Source organism: Porites lutea, chromosome 3, assembly GCF_958299795.1.
Source record: "Porites lutea chromosome 3, jaPorLute2.1, whole genome shotgun sequence".
Taxonomy (NCBI): Eukaryota; Metazoa; Cnidaria; class Anthozoa; order Scleractinia; family Poritidae; genus Porites; species Porites lutea.
In genome coordinates, this window is record NC_133203.1 from 43,716,006 (window position 1) to 43,729,392 (window position 13,387).

The 13,387-nt window shown below is 38.6% G+C and overlaps 1 protein-coding gene across 3 annotated transcripts in view; it reads right to left on the minus strand.

Moving 5' to 3' along the window:
- Window positions 1-4,290, minus strand: part of LOC140931194 (unconventional myosin-X-like) — a 48,905-nt gene extending 44,615 nt beyond the window's left edge. For 2 of the 3 annotated variants that reach the window (XM_073380957.1, XM_073380955.1), the window contains exons 1-2: window positions 2,232-2,395; window positions 2,001-2,099 (exon numbers count right to left, since the gene is read on the minus strand). In XM_073380957.1, coding sequence (XP_073237058.1) covers window positions 2,001-2,099; window positions 2,232-2,252 — 120 coding nt within the window. In that variant the 5' untranslated portion in view covers window positions 2,253-2,395. Of the gene's footprint in view, window positions 1-2,000; window positions 2,100-2,231; window positions 2,396-4,200 lie in introns of those variants that run through there. The other variant, XM_073380956.1, reaches the window with a different exon arrangement.
- Window positions 4,291-13,387: the final 9,097 nt, after the last annotated feature.

Here is a 13,387-nt window from a genome sequence, read left to right on the forward strand (position 1 = left end):
AAAAACCTTCTGCCAAACTTCACATTCCTTTAAACAGATCTTTTTGTACAAGAGCAAAAAACATCAATGTTAAGTGAATTCCCGACAAAACATGCAAATTGTAGCCCTGTCACGTTTGTCACACTCAAACAATTTGCCGTCCTCTTCTTTCCCCCACCCTGTTGTGCAAACTTAGTATTATTCTACATTTACTGGACTGACGAACTTTTACACTGCCCACAACTGAAAATATTTTACTGATGGTGCTGTCTAGTTGTCTCTAAAAGAGTTCATGGAAGGAAAAAGTAAGGTCAGGGTCACTTAAGTCACTGTCATCTAATTTCATCCCCCTAGGCTGCATCACAGACATTTTATTTAACCACAATCAGTGACATCTGTGAAGCAGCACCGAGATCCTTGTTCTAGGACCCCGACAGACTCAACAAATTGCCGGTACCAGAAATGCGTTTCAAATTTCCTTTCATCCTGATTGGCAAATTGACAATAGATCTTTTAACAGGCCAATCATAGCACATAGTCAAATCCTGGTACACAGGTTGGGGCCAAGAACAAGGATTTCTGCACTGTTTCGCAGCGCGGACTTAACAGCAGTTTAGTTTCGTCTGTGGTGCAGGCTACCTACACCCCCTTCCCCCATGATCTTCTTGTATTTGTGCAACAAAATAATTCACTTCTTCAGTCAAGTCAGGTCAAGAATACTTCCAAGATTCAATTAACAAATTGATAATTTGGAAGTTAAATTTGTTAGCTGTGGTAGATATCTGATTCATCCCTGCATTTCTGCATGGGCATTTATAATAGGCAGTGAATTTACGATCTTCATAGTGCCAACCTTATCCATTCCAAGATCTTTCCATCTAACTAAATAACATGAAGTTTTAGTCTAAAATTCACCACTTATTATGCATGCACAGATACAGATAATCTGATTATAGTTGTTGCAAGGACTAACAGATTTACTTTTCATCAATAAATAATTTATGGATAAAATCTATCAGGATACAGGCTGTACATTTAGTAGGTTTGACCTGGCATGACTGCAACAATAGTATTGTGTGTTTAGAAAGAAAATATACAGTCGACTCTTGCTTCCTGACAAGTCACAACAACAAATACCCTCCAGGAAATACAGACAGTAACTAGATCCCTGCCAAAAATAAATTACAGACTTTTTAGCATTTTGTTTTCTGCTAGATCAGCACCAGTGTTGCAGTTCAATTTATTCTTGGTTTAAATTTTATTGTTCTTTGTTTTGAGGGTATGGTAATATATAACGTTGACACAAAAGAAAATAAAATGTAAACCAAGGTTAAATTGAATCACAACGTATTAAAATTACCTTACTCGCAGTCAGTATAAAATTACCATTTTTGTAAAAGGACAAAGGTGACCTAAAGCCAGTATTGTTCTAAGCTGAAAAATCTCCTTTGGTCAATTTGTCAGGGGCACCCTACATGTCTATTGTACATATCCTAGTTTAGGACCCGACATACATCGAGTTAGTCTTTCGAGGTATATATTCCGCCGGATACTCATCACACATGAGCTAACATTTTAGATAAGTAGATGTTTACTAATGGGCAAAAAATGTCAAAAAGAAATTTATTGTATTAATCGACAATCGGATTTTTTGCAGAAAGAAAGGAAAAGAAGAAGAGAAAAGCAAATAATAGATTTAATAATATTAAATTCAAACTGAGATAGTTATTTTAATCCTCTTTAGCTTACGGTGACGTTCATTGTATTTTCGGCAAACCTGACAGGGCCGGTGCAAAATGAAATACGGTATGCAAAGTAAACTAAAGATTTCATGCCTAATTATCAACAATAATCAAACAAACCACATTCGAGAATTCACGGTAAGAATCCTCAAACTTGTTTAATTGTTTGTTTTGAATTTTATCCCCTGCAAGTTATAGCATTCGATTCAATGCCGCGCTTAATGCCATTAAATTAGCAAAGACAGAGTGACAATTTGACGCGACTTTTGATTTCTTTACCTTATCATATTCTGTACGAAAGGTAACTTCCGCTCCTTTAGACTCTGTCACTGTGGCGGGGACCCAATCTTTTCCCTCAAGAAGCCATACTCGAGATCCCTGGAAAATAAAAAGATCGATGTTTTAGGATTCGAGTTCATTCCAATACATAAACAGCTGCGATCGTAGCCGCAAATCACTGATCATTTGTATACAAATTAAATACCAGTTAACAACATAATAAAGACTCACCACTTCATAAAATGACTCCATGGCTAAATTACCGAATAATTTACTGCTCTTTTAACAACGAATCACGAGTTTGGCTTCATTTCTCCCTGTTGAAATTAAAAAGAAATCGGAAGTCGACGAGTATACTGCATGTCGATCGCGCCTTCTTGTCCGGATTGCGGGCTCAGAGGTTTATCTCAGGAAAGACTCAGGAAGGGAGGAGGTCTTGCGTAAATTTTTTCTATAGATTGTTTTATACGACACTTGACTGTATGATATAGCAAGATAGTTTACTTTTTCCGGTCCATTAATAAAAAACGAAATCAGATAAGGACAAATTTTCTTCCTGGGTGGCTTGGTGGCCATTGGAAATGTATAGATGTTATCGTTACGAAATCTTTTATTTTAGAATCTGGTTTGTTATCATTATTGCTGCATCTGTAGGCTTTTAAATAGGGTGTGTTTTTCTTACCAAACAAGGTAAAAAAAAATTTATAGTTAAGACTTGAGAATATTTAATTTGTTCATACAAGTCCCATAAAAACCCGATTTTAAAGGAATAAAACAATAAATATGAATTTATAAATAAAATCCTTCGATAAATTTTAAAATCGTTGAGGTTTTTTTTTTTATTCTTGTTTGGTTGCTGTTGATTGTTTGTTTGTTTTTCTAAAAACTCCCTGCCGATTGGCCTATCGGTCTCGTCACACAACGTCAAAGCCGGTTTACACGGGTGATTTTGTAGCGCGACAAAGAGGCTGCGCTTTTAGGCGCGATCAAAATCGCCTGTGTGAACCCTATAAAGTTCGTTGCGTGATGTGCAGTTTCTTTTTTCCCTTTTTGACAACCGCGTAAAGAGGAAGTGGATTTTTTTTTACTGACCGATTCCTTTGTGTTCATATCCATTGCACCGTGACAGACTCTACACTTTCGGCTTCCGGGCTGATAGACTCGTTGACTACCTGTGAAGCGCCGCAGTAAGACTAGGCGCGCTTATCATTTGTATGGAAGACCCGGTAATTCCGGTGAGAATTCAAATGGAACGGTTTATCTCAGTGGAAATTTTTCGCGAAAAAGGTAATACCTGTCGACGCAACGACAGAAATTTTCTCTATAATTTGGTCCATTTGTGTGGATCCAATTCCCTTTTTTGGTGTGGAAAAAAAAACTACCGATACCATTTGCCGTCTTTGTCAGAAAATTTTCACCGAAAGGGAAGTTTCATGAAATTTGTCCCATTCCTACGCGTTCGGTAGTTCTTGATATTAGTAGTTTAAAGTTCTATTGGCGAAACGTGACTTAAATTGTATAAATTACCTTTATGTTATAAATCAGAATTCAACATTTAAATTGGACGTCGCATAATCGCCAAACATGATTATGACTTTCATAATTTTTTTTTCAGGCTAAAAGGCTAATGATAACTAACTCACAGCAACATTGGTTTGTGGCATTGCGGTAACTTTCTTACGGGGAATTTTATCTCGAATTATGCTTTGCTATTGAACCGTGGCGCAGTGAGTTCCCGAAGCCTGCGCAAGCGGTGTTATTAATGGACAAACATTAACCACAAAGGACTGCAAAGGACCGCAAACGAATATGCCGGAAAACGTAGGATCTATAAAGACCTGATCAGCAAAAATGAAAATGAAAAGTAGACATATTAAATTCTGCAAGCAGAATACTGCAATGCTGATCGTACTTATTAATGGACCCTGCTGATTCGACATGGATTTGCGCCAGTAGTTCCGATACAAACTACGTTATTCAGCGCCCTTAATTCACTCTACATCTATTCCACGTTTTGATCCCTTAGAAGCTCAAATAATGTGGCGTGGCTTTAAGAAAGGGTGTACATGGTGTAGAGAGCTTGTTTGGTGCCTGCCCGCACTCTGCATATGCCTTAACGCCGATCACGTGATGATGTTAGGGATCGCTCAGTTGACGGACTCAAAAGACAAAATTCCTGAGTTTAAATACCAATACGTACTTTAAGGTCTGTGAAGGCAGACAAGAGAAAGCGTTGTTTTACCATAGAAAATCCTCCATAGTTCAGCTTGCAGCTTCCTTTTTTAACTCCTTAACAATTTCCTGTCATTATGCATTAGACATTAAACGCCGACCAGTTATCAGCTTCATGGTTATTATAATGAAACACTATAAAAAGGACTCTACGAAGAAAGATATTTCACTATTAGATACGGATCAACTTTTCACTTATACCTTAAATTAAGAGCAACTTCCGTCCACAGCAAAAAGCCAAACTGTTTGTCTCGTTATGTCGTGACTCGCCTTTTTGGGGCATGGTTTACTATATGCAAATGTACCTGCAACAGAGGACTTAACTGACATTATTGTCAATGAAGTTTTGTACTTGGATTATTTTTAGGGAGCAAACGTCATTTTCTACCAAAAAAGTCATTAATGAGGCTTTAATACAATATTGTAGAGTATAGGGAAGTCTCTTACAGCGCAGATATAAGCCAAATATATATCGATATGAATGCAAAGAGCCAACAAGACTCGAGGATGATTTTTTTTGTCTAAGGTTTTTGAAAAAAGGTCCGCCTAGATATCTCCTGAAAAAATGATGAAAATTTTCCAGCCATATTAAGGCCTTGGCAACCCCACCTATAAGTTTTTATTCATATATTTTATATCCAGCGAAAAGCTGGCTGTGGTCCTAATATGTACGAAACAGGGTAAAACTGTTTCACTTCCTCTTGAAAACCGATAAGCTTTTGCGTTTCGCTCCCAAATAAGAATATGTATTTCCTCAATTTTACTTAAATTACTTTAATTCATAAACAATTAAATTACAAGCAGAATATGTAAAATTGAAATTATTCAAACATGTCATTCAATTGACTTTATTTTCATTTTCGTAGGTGCTTTTTTGTTTCTCCGATGTTTCAGTCTTTTGGATTATGGACTTGTTCCTTTTTTTCGATGAAATTGTAGGCTCTCAGGTCATCTTCGATCATCCTCAACGGAGTGTTAAGTTGATGGTTACTGAAACAAAAAACCGCCCCCGATATTTTGCAAGGTCGGGGAGGCTAGCTCTGTAAGAAAAATTAGTCAAAACTACATGTCTCATATCTGAAAGCTAAGTTTATTGCAGTTCACAAATGTACATTACCCTGAAAGGCTGAGAGATACTGTGTATCAGTAGTAGTGATAGAAAGTATAAATTCCTAGCTATTTATTGACTTCCACATCATTCCCTGTCAGAACAGAACAAGACTCCGTTGAACGGAAGGCACTAAAAACTCAAAGCTTGACAAATTACATGATTTGTTTAAAAATATTGATTATCCATCCAAATTTCGCCATCTTTTTCATTATGTAAAACGGGGCCTTCTCGTCTCCAGAGTCTTTTCGTTTCTTTAGTCACGTAGTCGTTCGTTACAAGTGATAAAGGCGAATACTACATATACGAACAAAAATGGAAAGGGTCTGGGAACGAGACGCAAAGATGGATTGTGTGCGTGAGTTGCCAGGCTCTCTGTTTGGGGAAAGGGTGAAAAAATCGCGAGGAGAGGGATTTTTCACCCTTTCAAACAGAGAGCCTGTTCACAGGTTAAGTTGCCATTCTCCTTAAAAACAGCCCACAGAAATGGAAATTTATCCTGTGAGCAGACAAAATGATGTACACCTGTGGCCTTGTTTTATTCATTTCGTCCTTTTTACCATGAACTATCATTATTGTTTTAGGGTATATAATGCCATGTAACTCATTGGATGTGCCTTAGTAAATTGTTCTTGTTATTGTTGAGTCCTTTCCGCCGCCGAACATATGAATGCTGCTTGCTCCACTGTTTCCCGCCCTACCCCTCACCGTATTTTCCTGTTGCGTTCTCTTTGCACCTTCCCCTCCCGCGTCATGCGTTACAGGCTTAAGAAGGGGAGGGGGAGGTCGAAAGGGCGAAAGGGTAAAGGAAATAAAAGGAATCCCCCTCCCTTTTTCTCTTCCTCCCAATCCCCTACCCCTTTCTAAGTAGGCTACCACCATTCGAACGCCTGGATCAGGGCATACATTTTGGTTCTATTCTTTTGTTCTTTGGGTTCAAAGAGAATACAGAGCTCGTTTGAAAATCAGCTACATCGATTTTTTTTTCAAAAGGAGCGAAAGTTATACTTTTTCTCTTTTTTGAAAGGGTCAGTTTTAAAAGAAAGACTGATGCTGAGTCCAGGTGGGGAGTGAAATCGTACAATTTTTTTCAACAGAGTTTATTAAACAGGATATTGTCGTTTCTGGTCAATTCTGCGTTAAAATCGTTACTCAGTGCCCTTAGCCATACACAAAATACTCCTGTAGAGTTATGAAAACAAATATCAAACAAGTTCTCAGGGCTAACAATTAATTATTTTGGTCATTTTTACAGGTTTAGCATATGAACTTGAAAAAGTTTGCACAATTTTTTTTAAAGGCTTAATTCATGACTATCCTTGCCACAACAAAATTGGGGCTTATTAAAAAGATAGCAAATAGCTTGACGTAGCCCCTTTAAGTGCAATCCTGTTAAAAGATTCAAAAGTTGACGTTTTGAGCCGCGCTGACCTCTAAATTGCGCTCTACAAATTTTGTGTTTCAACTGTGTCCTCCTGCATTCATTTTTTAAATTCTGTTTATTGAAGAAAATATTCCTTATCCCGGACTCTTTTTCGCCTCCTTCCCCCGCCCTCCCAAAAAGATACTTTCAAAATTCTTGTGCTCCGTGAAAATGCTGCGTGACTGCGTGACATTGCGTTACAGCAAAGAGTGACTGGTGGTCAGCTGTTGTCCACTCACTAGTTACGTAAAGAATGTAAAGGTCACACAAAAGGTAGAGTTTGGAAGTACTGCATTTTTCGCTTTTATAATTTCTGATATGTCAACTTGTACCAGGTTGAAGAGCAAACTTCTTTTCAGTCCGCTATCAGCTGTATACAAGGTAAAGTAGGTTACCCGAGACGTGACCGTGGACATGCGTTTTTCCTCAGCTGTTACTCTGTTTTTCAAAGCTTGCTTCACAGTATTGAAGTACACATAACTTGAACAAGCCTTTTTCTCGATCATCGCCTTGTAAAAATCGATTTAAAGATTTATTGCATCGTGAAATTGTTATTATTATATAAGAATTTGGTTAAAAATGAGAAAAATTCTCATACACGAGAGTTAAACAATTATCCATGGTTAAACGTAAATTTTTTAATTGTGTTCTCAACCATGTGGACATGATGTTGAGGTAAAGTGAAGGTAAAGAGTCGGAGTCGCAGTCATAATCAGAAGCGTAGAACTTTACGATCTAGTGAAAACAGCATTCTGATTTCGCTTACAACTCCGTCATTTACGATCAAGTGAAAGCTTGGTTGTAGGAGTTGCAAGCCGAAGAACTAACCAATAACAAAGCATGGGAATGTGCACTGTGATTCAGGGCGGATAAAGGTTGGGCGGTGAAACGAGCGCGTCCGAGCAAAAAGGTGTGATGCAGTGGACTGGGACTCTGCTTAGAAATGTCGCTTGTTTTCGACTTCGGCCAGGGCTTACGATGTGGTTTGTACATTAGACATGATTAGACATTGCCGCTGTCACTGAATTGTGGCAGCTTGATTTGTTTTCTTGCACTTCTTCCTCGTTCCTTTGTGCCGGTACGCTGTCTCCGAGAGGCAAATGTTGCTATTTTTTGCGGGAGGTTTAGTTGGAGTAAACAAACATCTCTTTCAAAGGGTTTCTTTTATTACTTCCATGACTCTACCACTGAATCATATTTTCGTTCTGCTACTCGCCAATGTCGATGTTATTCCAAAACAAAAACAACTAAGTACTGTCTAAAACACGAAGAAAAATCTCATCCACGTCATCCATGGCAAAACTAAAAGACAGCAGATCGTGTTTCATAACTAGATGACGTGTATTTTATATTATAAAATAACTGAGATAGTACGCGTGATCTGATTGGTCAAAAACCTATGGTTTATTATACCGGTAAACCCATAGAAAAAGGCATCCGGACCACGAGCCATAAACAAAACCGGCTATTGATCTGCAAACAACGATTTTAGAAAGGCTAAAAAAACAGAACAAGTTACTTACCGTAGCCCTTCTTAATATAAAAAGCGTTGGTTTACACATTTTATTACCGAGGGTCACAATCGCGTCTGCCATAGCTTTAGAAGTTATGAAGTACAAAGCTGGAAAGCAGTTTACATTTCACGACGATGCCAAATCGCAGAGAAAGACAACAACTGTGTGAATTTCTGGTGTAGAAAGTCTCTAGGAAAACTTAACCATGTGCCAACCAGCAACAAAACGGATAGTTTTAGCATTCTTGATTTATTTTATGTCAAAATTAAATTCCTTAATGAAAGAAATTGTTCCAAAAAGAGACCTGATCAAGATATGGTACAAAATCGGCCGCTGTAGGTTGTAAACAAGCTGCCAGCGATGATGAAAGATGTCAGAGTTTCGGGCTGGTTTTTTTCCAACATTTGCACAAATTATTTGGTGATATCGATGCCATAACCTACCTCAAACTACCTGACTTCACAAACCGACAAATATTAGCGCCAATATGTGGCTGCGGCAAAGAAACCTTTCTTCACCACTGACATATTTCCATCGGGCGCTGTACGTGCCTGTATAAAGTTACATGCGACAACTTCGTAAATGCAGCCAAGTCGTTACCGCAGCGTTTCTTGATCATAATAAAGTCCAGAAAACAGATCTTAAACCACTGCGGCTTGTAAAAAGTGAATGAAGTCCTCCATTACAATAACTGCCAGTTCCGTCTGTAAGCACGAAATTTTTACGGATCGACTAAACAAAATACAGCTGTGTACAGTCTGATGTTCAATTAATTTCTACTTCTGTAGTAAACAAACCATGAACGTATTCTTTCATTGTACGTTCGCATGAATATGTGTTCACTTTTCCTGTAAAACAGCTTTCATTAGTTATCATGTAATGAGCGCAAAAACTCGTGTTTTGAAGTGCTGTTGTTTGTTGTTTGACAGGGCTGAGTTTTGAGAAAGTTCAGCGCTATTAAATCGTGAATCATGATTGGCTTATGATGACTTTAGAGAGAAGACATGACTTGATCACGGTACTAAAAGCATACTTTTTTACCTAAAAGACTCCATTCTACTAAAAGTTATTTTATAAAAGCAATAGACCACACTTTCTATGGGTTTACCGACGTGATAACCCACTTTGGATGTTGGGAGAACACTCGAAAAGCTTGTAAATCACTCGCCTTCGGCTCGTGATTTACAAGCTTTTCTCGTGTTCTCCCAACATCCCGCGTGGGTTATCACGCCGGTAAACCCATAGAAAGTGTGGTCTATTGCTTAAAATGCGTGCAGCTCGTGCAAGATGAAATTATGCTAATTTCAAGCACCATCATCCTTCTTTTTAATTTTGAAAAAAAACATCTCATACGTCTTTCTATTTCTTCGAAACTTCAAAAATTAGTTTCCCCTCAGTTTTTATCGTTTACCTTGTTTTGTTTTAGAGAGAAAAACGGAGAAAAAACCTTACAACTAACCTCAATAAATTTTGTTTACATGCGGTTGCCGGATTTGCAACGCATTGCGCGAATTGCCATGGCGCGTTGCACCCGAGAAGCAAAGTTTGAAGAAGTACAACGCCACTATATCAATATATATCAATCTAATTTTTTGTTATGTTATATAAAATTTATCCCTCTTTAACATATGTAAAAATTGAGGTTAAGAAGTGTTAAGCTTTTGCAAACGAGACGGCGAAAGACAATTAGGTGATATTTAGTGGAAGGAGGAGGTATTCAACACTTTCAAATTATACTCAAATTTCGGCATTTTACGACCAACAAGTTTGACTTATAGACCGGCGTACAGACACAAACATATAAAACTGTTTATTGATATTGTTATGAAACAAATTTATTTATTTAACACTGTAGCCTGAAATTACAGAAAGAAAATAAGATTTCCGGTTTGCAAAAAGGAAAATTTCGCCGGCCTTCAAGCGCACCGGAAGCGCGGAAAGAGCTCGTGCCAGTCCTACTCCGCATCACACATTAAATGAAGAGCGGAGCGCTCGTTTCACCACCCAACCTTTATCCGCCCTGGTCACGTGACTACCAAAATTTCTCAGACGCATAGGTAACCAAATTTTTTTACCCATGGTGCTCCTCTGCGCGCGCTTTGCGTGCGAGAGAGCTCCGCTATAAGAGTAAAGACACTAAGCAATACAAATTTGTCAGGGTCAACGTTTATTAGTAAGAAAAAAGCCTCTCTTCCGGTTGACGTGCGTTGCTCAAAACGCCTTTGCTTGATGCGTTTCCTTATGATCTAAATCCGCCACTGCTACCGGTGTCGCTATCTAATGGTGGCCCGTAGAAATAGCTTTGTCCTTCAGTGAGCATATGTTACAGGGGCACCCAACGAGAATATGGTTCAAAACTACTTATACATAGCATTGTTAAACGTATTTTACTATTTAAACGGTAGATATAGGCATATTTTTAACCCCTAACAATTTTTCATCTGTTCGGACTTCCTAGCTGAAAGTCTAGTGATCCGAAAATTATAGGGATCAAAACTTACCTTTAAGAACATTCCGGCCAGAAAAAAGGCTCCCGAAATTCTAGGTTGACCTTTTTAGGGTAAAAATCCATTAAAAATAGGCAATTAGACCATTTTTTAGTTGTTCGAAAATCCTAGGAGAGGCAGGCAAGCAAGAAATTTTACAACAAATGTTCCGAAAATTCTAGATCTCAAATCGTCTTCCGAACAGATATTTTCCGAAAATTGTCGTTGGGTGCCCCTGATGTTAAAGTAAACTTTTAAGAGGCTATCCGCGTAAGAACCGATAAGGCAAATTTCGGTCTATCACAGATTGCCCTGGTTTTCCCAGTGGAAGATAACTATCCTATCCCATGAAGAAATATCATATTTATTTGGACCAACTCAATTTTTTCTCAACTTTTGTGTTTTTCTGTCCAATCAGAAGGCAGAACGGCGGCGACCGTTTGGAACTGGTCTGGTAAGATATTGTCCCCAGGGGCTCTTCTCGCCGTTCTTTACTTTTCTTCGTGCCATATTTTCCCGCCCGCTTAGAGTTTCCCTTGCCCCCGCTATCTGCCCCTGGGTCTCCGAGGATGTTAATCACACTGAATTAAGGATCCCTATGTTGTCTATGTTTACTAGAGTGGTTTTCGTTTGAGTGTCGTAAAACCAAAACCAAAGTAATTACTCTGGCCAATCACATAGGACACAGACAATACATTGAACCAATCAAAACTCGAAGTAATTACATGTGGCTGACGCAAAGCGCGGGAAAATGCATGCGAGCGCGTCACAATTGGCTTTGGTTTTACTTCTGATTGGATGAAAAGGTGGCGCGAATCTTTTAAGCCAATCGCATCGTGTAGAAAGTGCAAAACCAATTACTTTTCGACACTCAAATGAAAACCGCTCTACTGAGCTGATGGAGAAAAGCACGTGCACTCAGTGAATGAAAGACGAAAGTTTGTATTTAGGTCTCCTTTTTTTTCCCTGGATTTGAAAGGTATTTCAAAGTGACACAAGATTTTTTTAGCATTACCCAGGGCTGTAGCTAGGTTTTTTGTAACGGGGGGTATTATCGCGAGTGCCGAAGGCACGAGCCTTGTAGGGGGGACTGGGGGTATGCTCCCCCAGAAAATTTTCAAATTTGGAGGCTCCGAAATGCTATTTTCAGCACTTGTCATGAGATATGTCTCCGAAAAATAGACCTAGAAGATGTAAATGGCAAACAATTGCAAATCACTATAATCAAGATAACTGAGTCTAAAGAAAACAAATCCATCCACAGACTTGATTTGTCTGGCTTAACAGGTCCGGTGGGGAGGGGGGGGGGGGTGCAGCTGCCCTACGGCTCTGTTACTAGTAGGTTGATCTTCCTTTGACATCATACACATAGGTTGAAAGCTTCTGATTGTGGGTGTTGTGGTTTCAATTATACTCTTCAGCGATTCCTGCAACAAAATTTTGCCTTTCGAACACCTCGCCTTCTTGCAGCAGATCTCTGTGGTCAAGATCAATTTATATCCAAGTTCGTTACGTTGGTTATTTCGTCGTTATTGTAATTACACTTAGGACTATGTTTAGGTGTTGACTCAAACGGGCCTTGAGTCCAACATGGGCTGGCAATAGGTGAGCACGGAATTGGAACGAGTGGGGGGGGGGGAACTCCCTATGATGGCCTATACGGGGAGGCTCCGCCCGAAAGGGGTATCTTTCTCAGGCTTCAGGTATACGAAAGGGTAGGCATTTCACTAGATGAAGTATATGAAAGGGCGAGTGCGCTTATATGCGGCCTAAGCAGCATCTTTGGCGGTTTTTAAAGAAAAAAGAATTATGTTTAAGAATCAGAAATTAATATACACAGGAGAAATTTCACCCCTTTAATTATAAATGCTTGTAAAAGTAGAGGTGAAACCGGGGGGAGAGAGGGTGAATGCTAAAGTAGGTTAAAAATAGAGAGATGAGAGGAACACTTTGATGGAGCAAATTGTTCAAGAGGGTATAAATACAAAAAAAAAACAGGAATCTGGAGGCATTTTTGAAGACTTAATGAAAACCTTATCAAAACAAGAAAAACAGAGAAATCTTGTATAATAAACCTCTCCGGCAAAGGTGTGGACATGGTTGCTGACTGATCAATCGTACTCTTCTCGACCCTTTGGCGTCAAGTTTTTTCACGTTTCTTGCGACAGGAGGAGCAAATCAGCTATATAAAGTTGAACTGAACATTCTGGTACTTTTAAGTGTCACTAATTTTTACAAAACCAGAGACATGTTTTAAACACTGTTTAAGTTAAAAAAAATTTTTTTATTGCAAGAATGAAATACCTTTTATACACGTCTCCAGGACATTCCTCTTAGAAAATGGCAGGGGCGGGAAAGCCCTGGAGACGAGGTTGAATCCTGACTCAGTGTAGAAAGTTCTTTCTTTTTTTTCCATTTATAATGCTCTTCAAACAATCATTAGAAAACTATCTTTTACAACACACGCATTAACCTTTATGTATAGTATTTTAAAGGTACGAATTGGTTAGGGCAAGATACACGGCTGTCAAAAAATAGAAATAAAAAAATTATCTTTGCATGCTCAAATAAACTGCAAACGAACATCTGAAAACATCGCAATATAAAATGTTAAATAGAGAAAT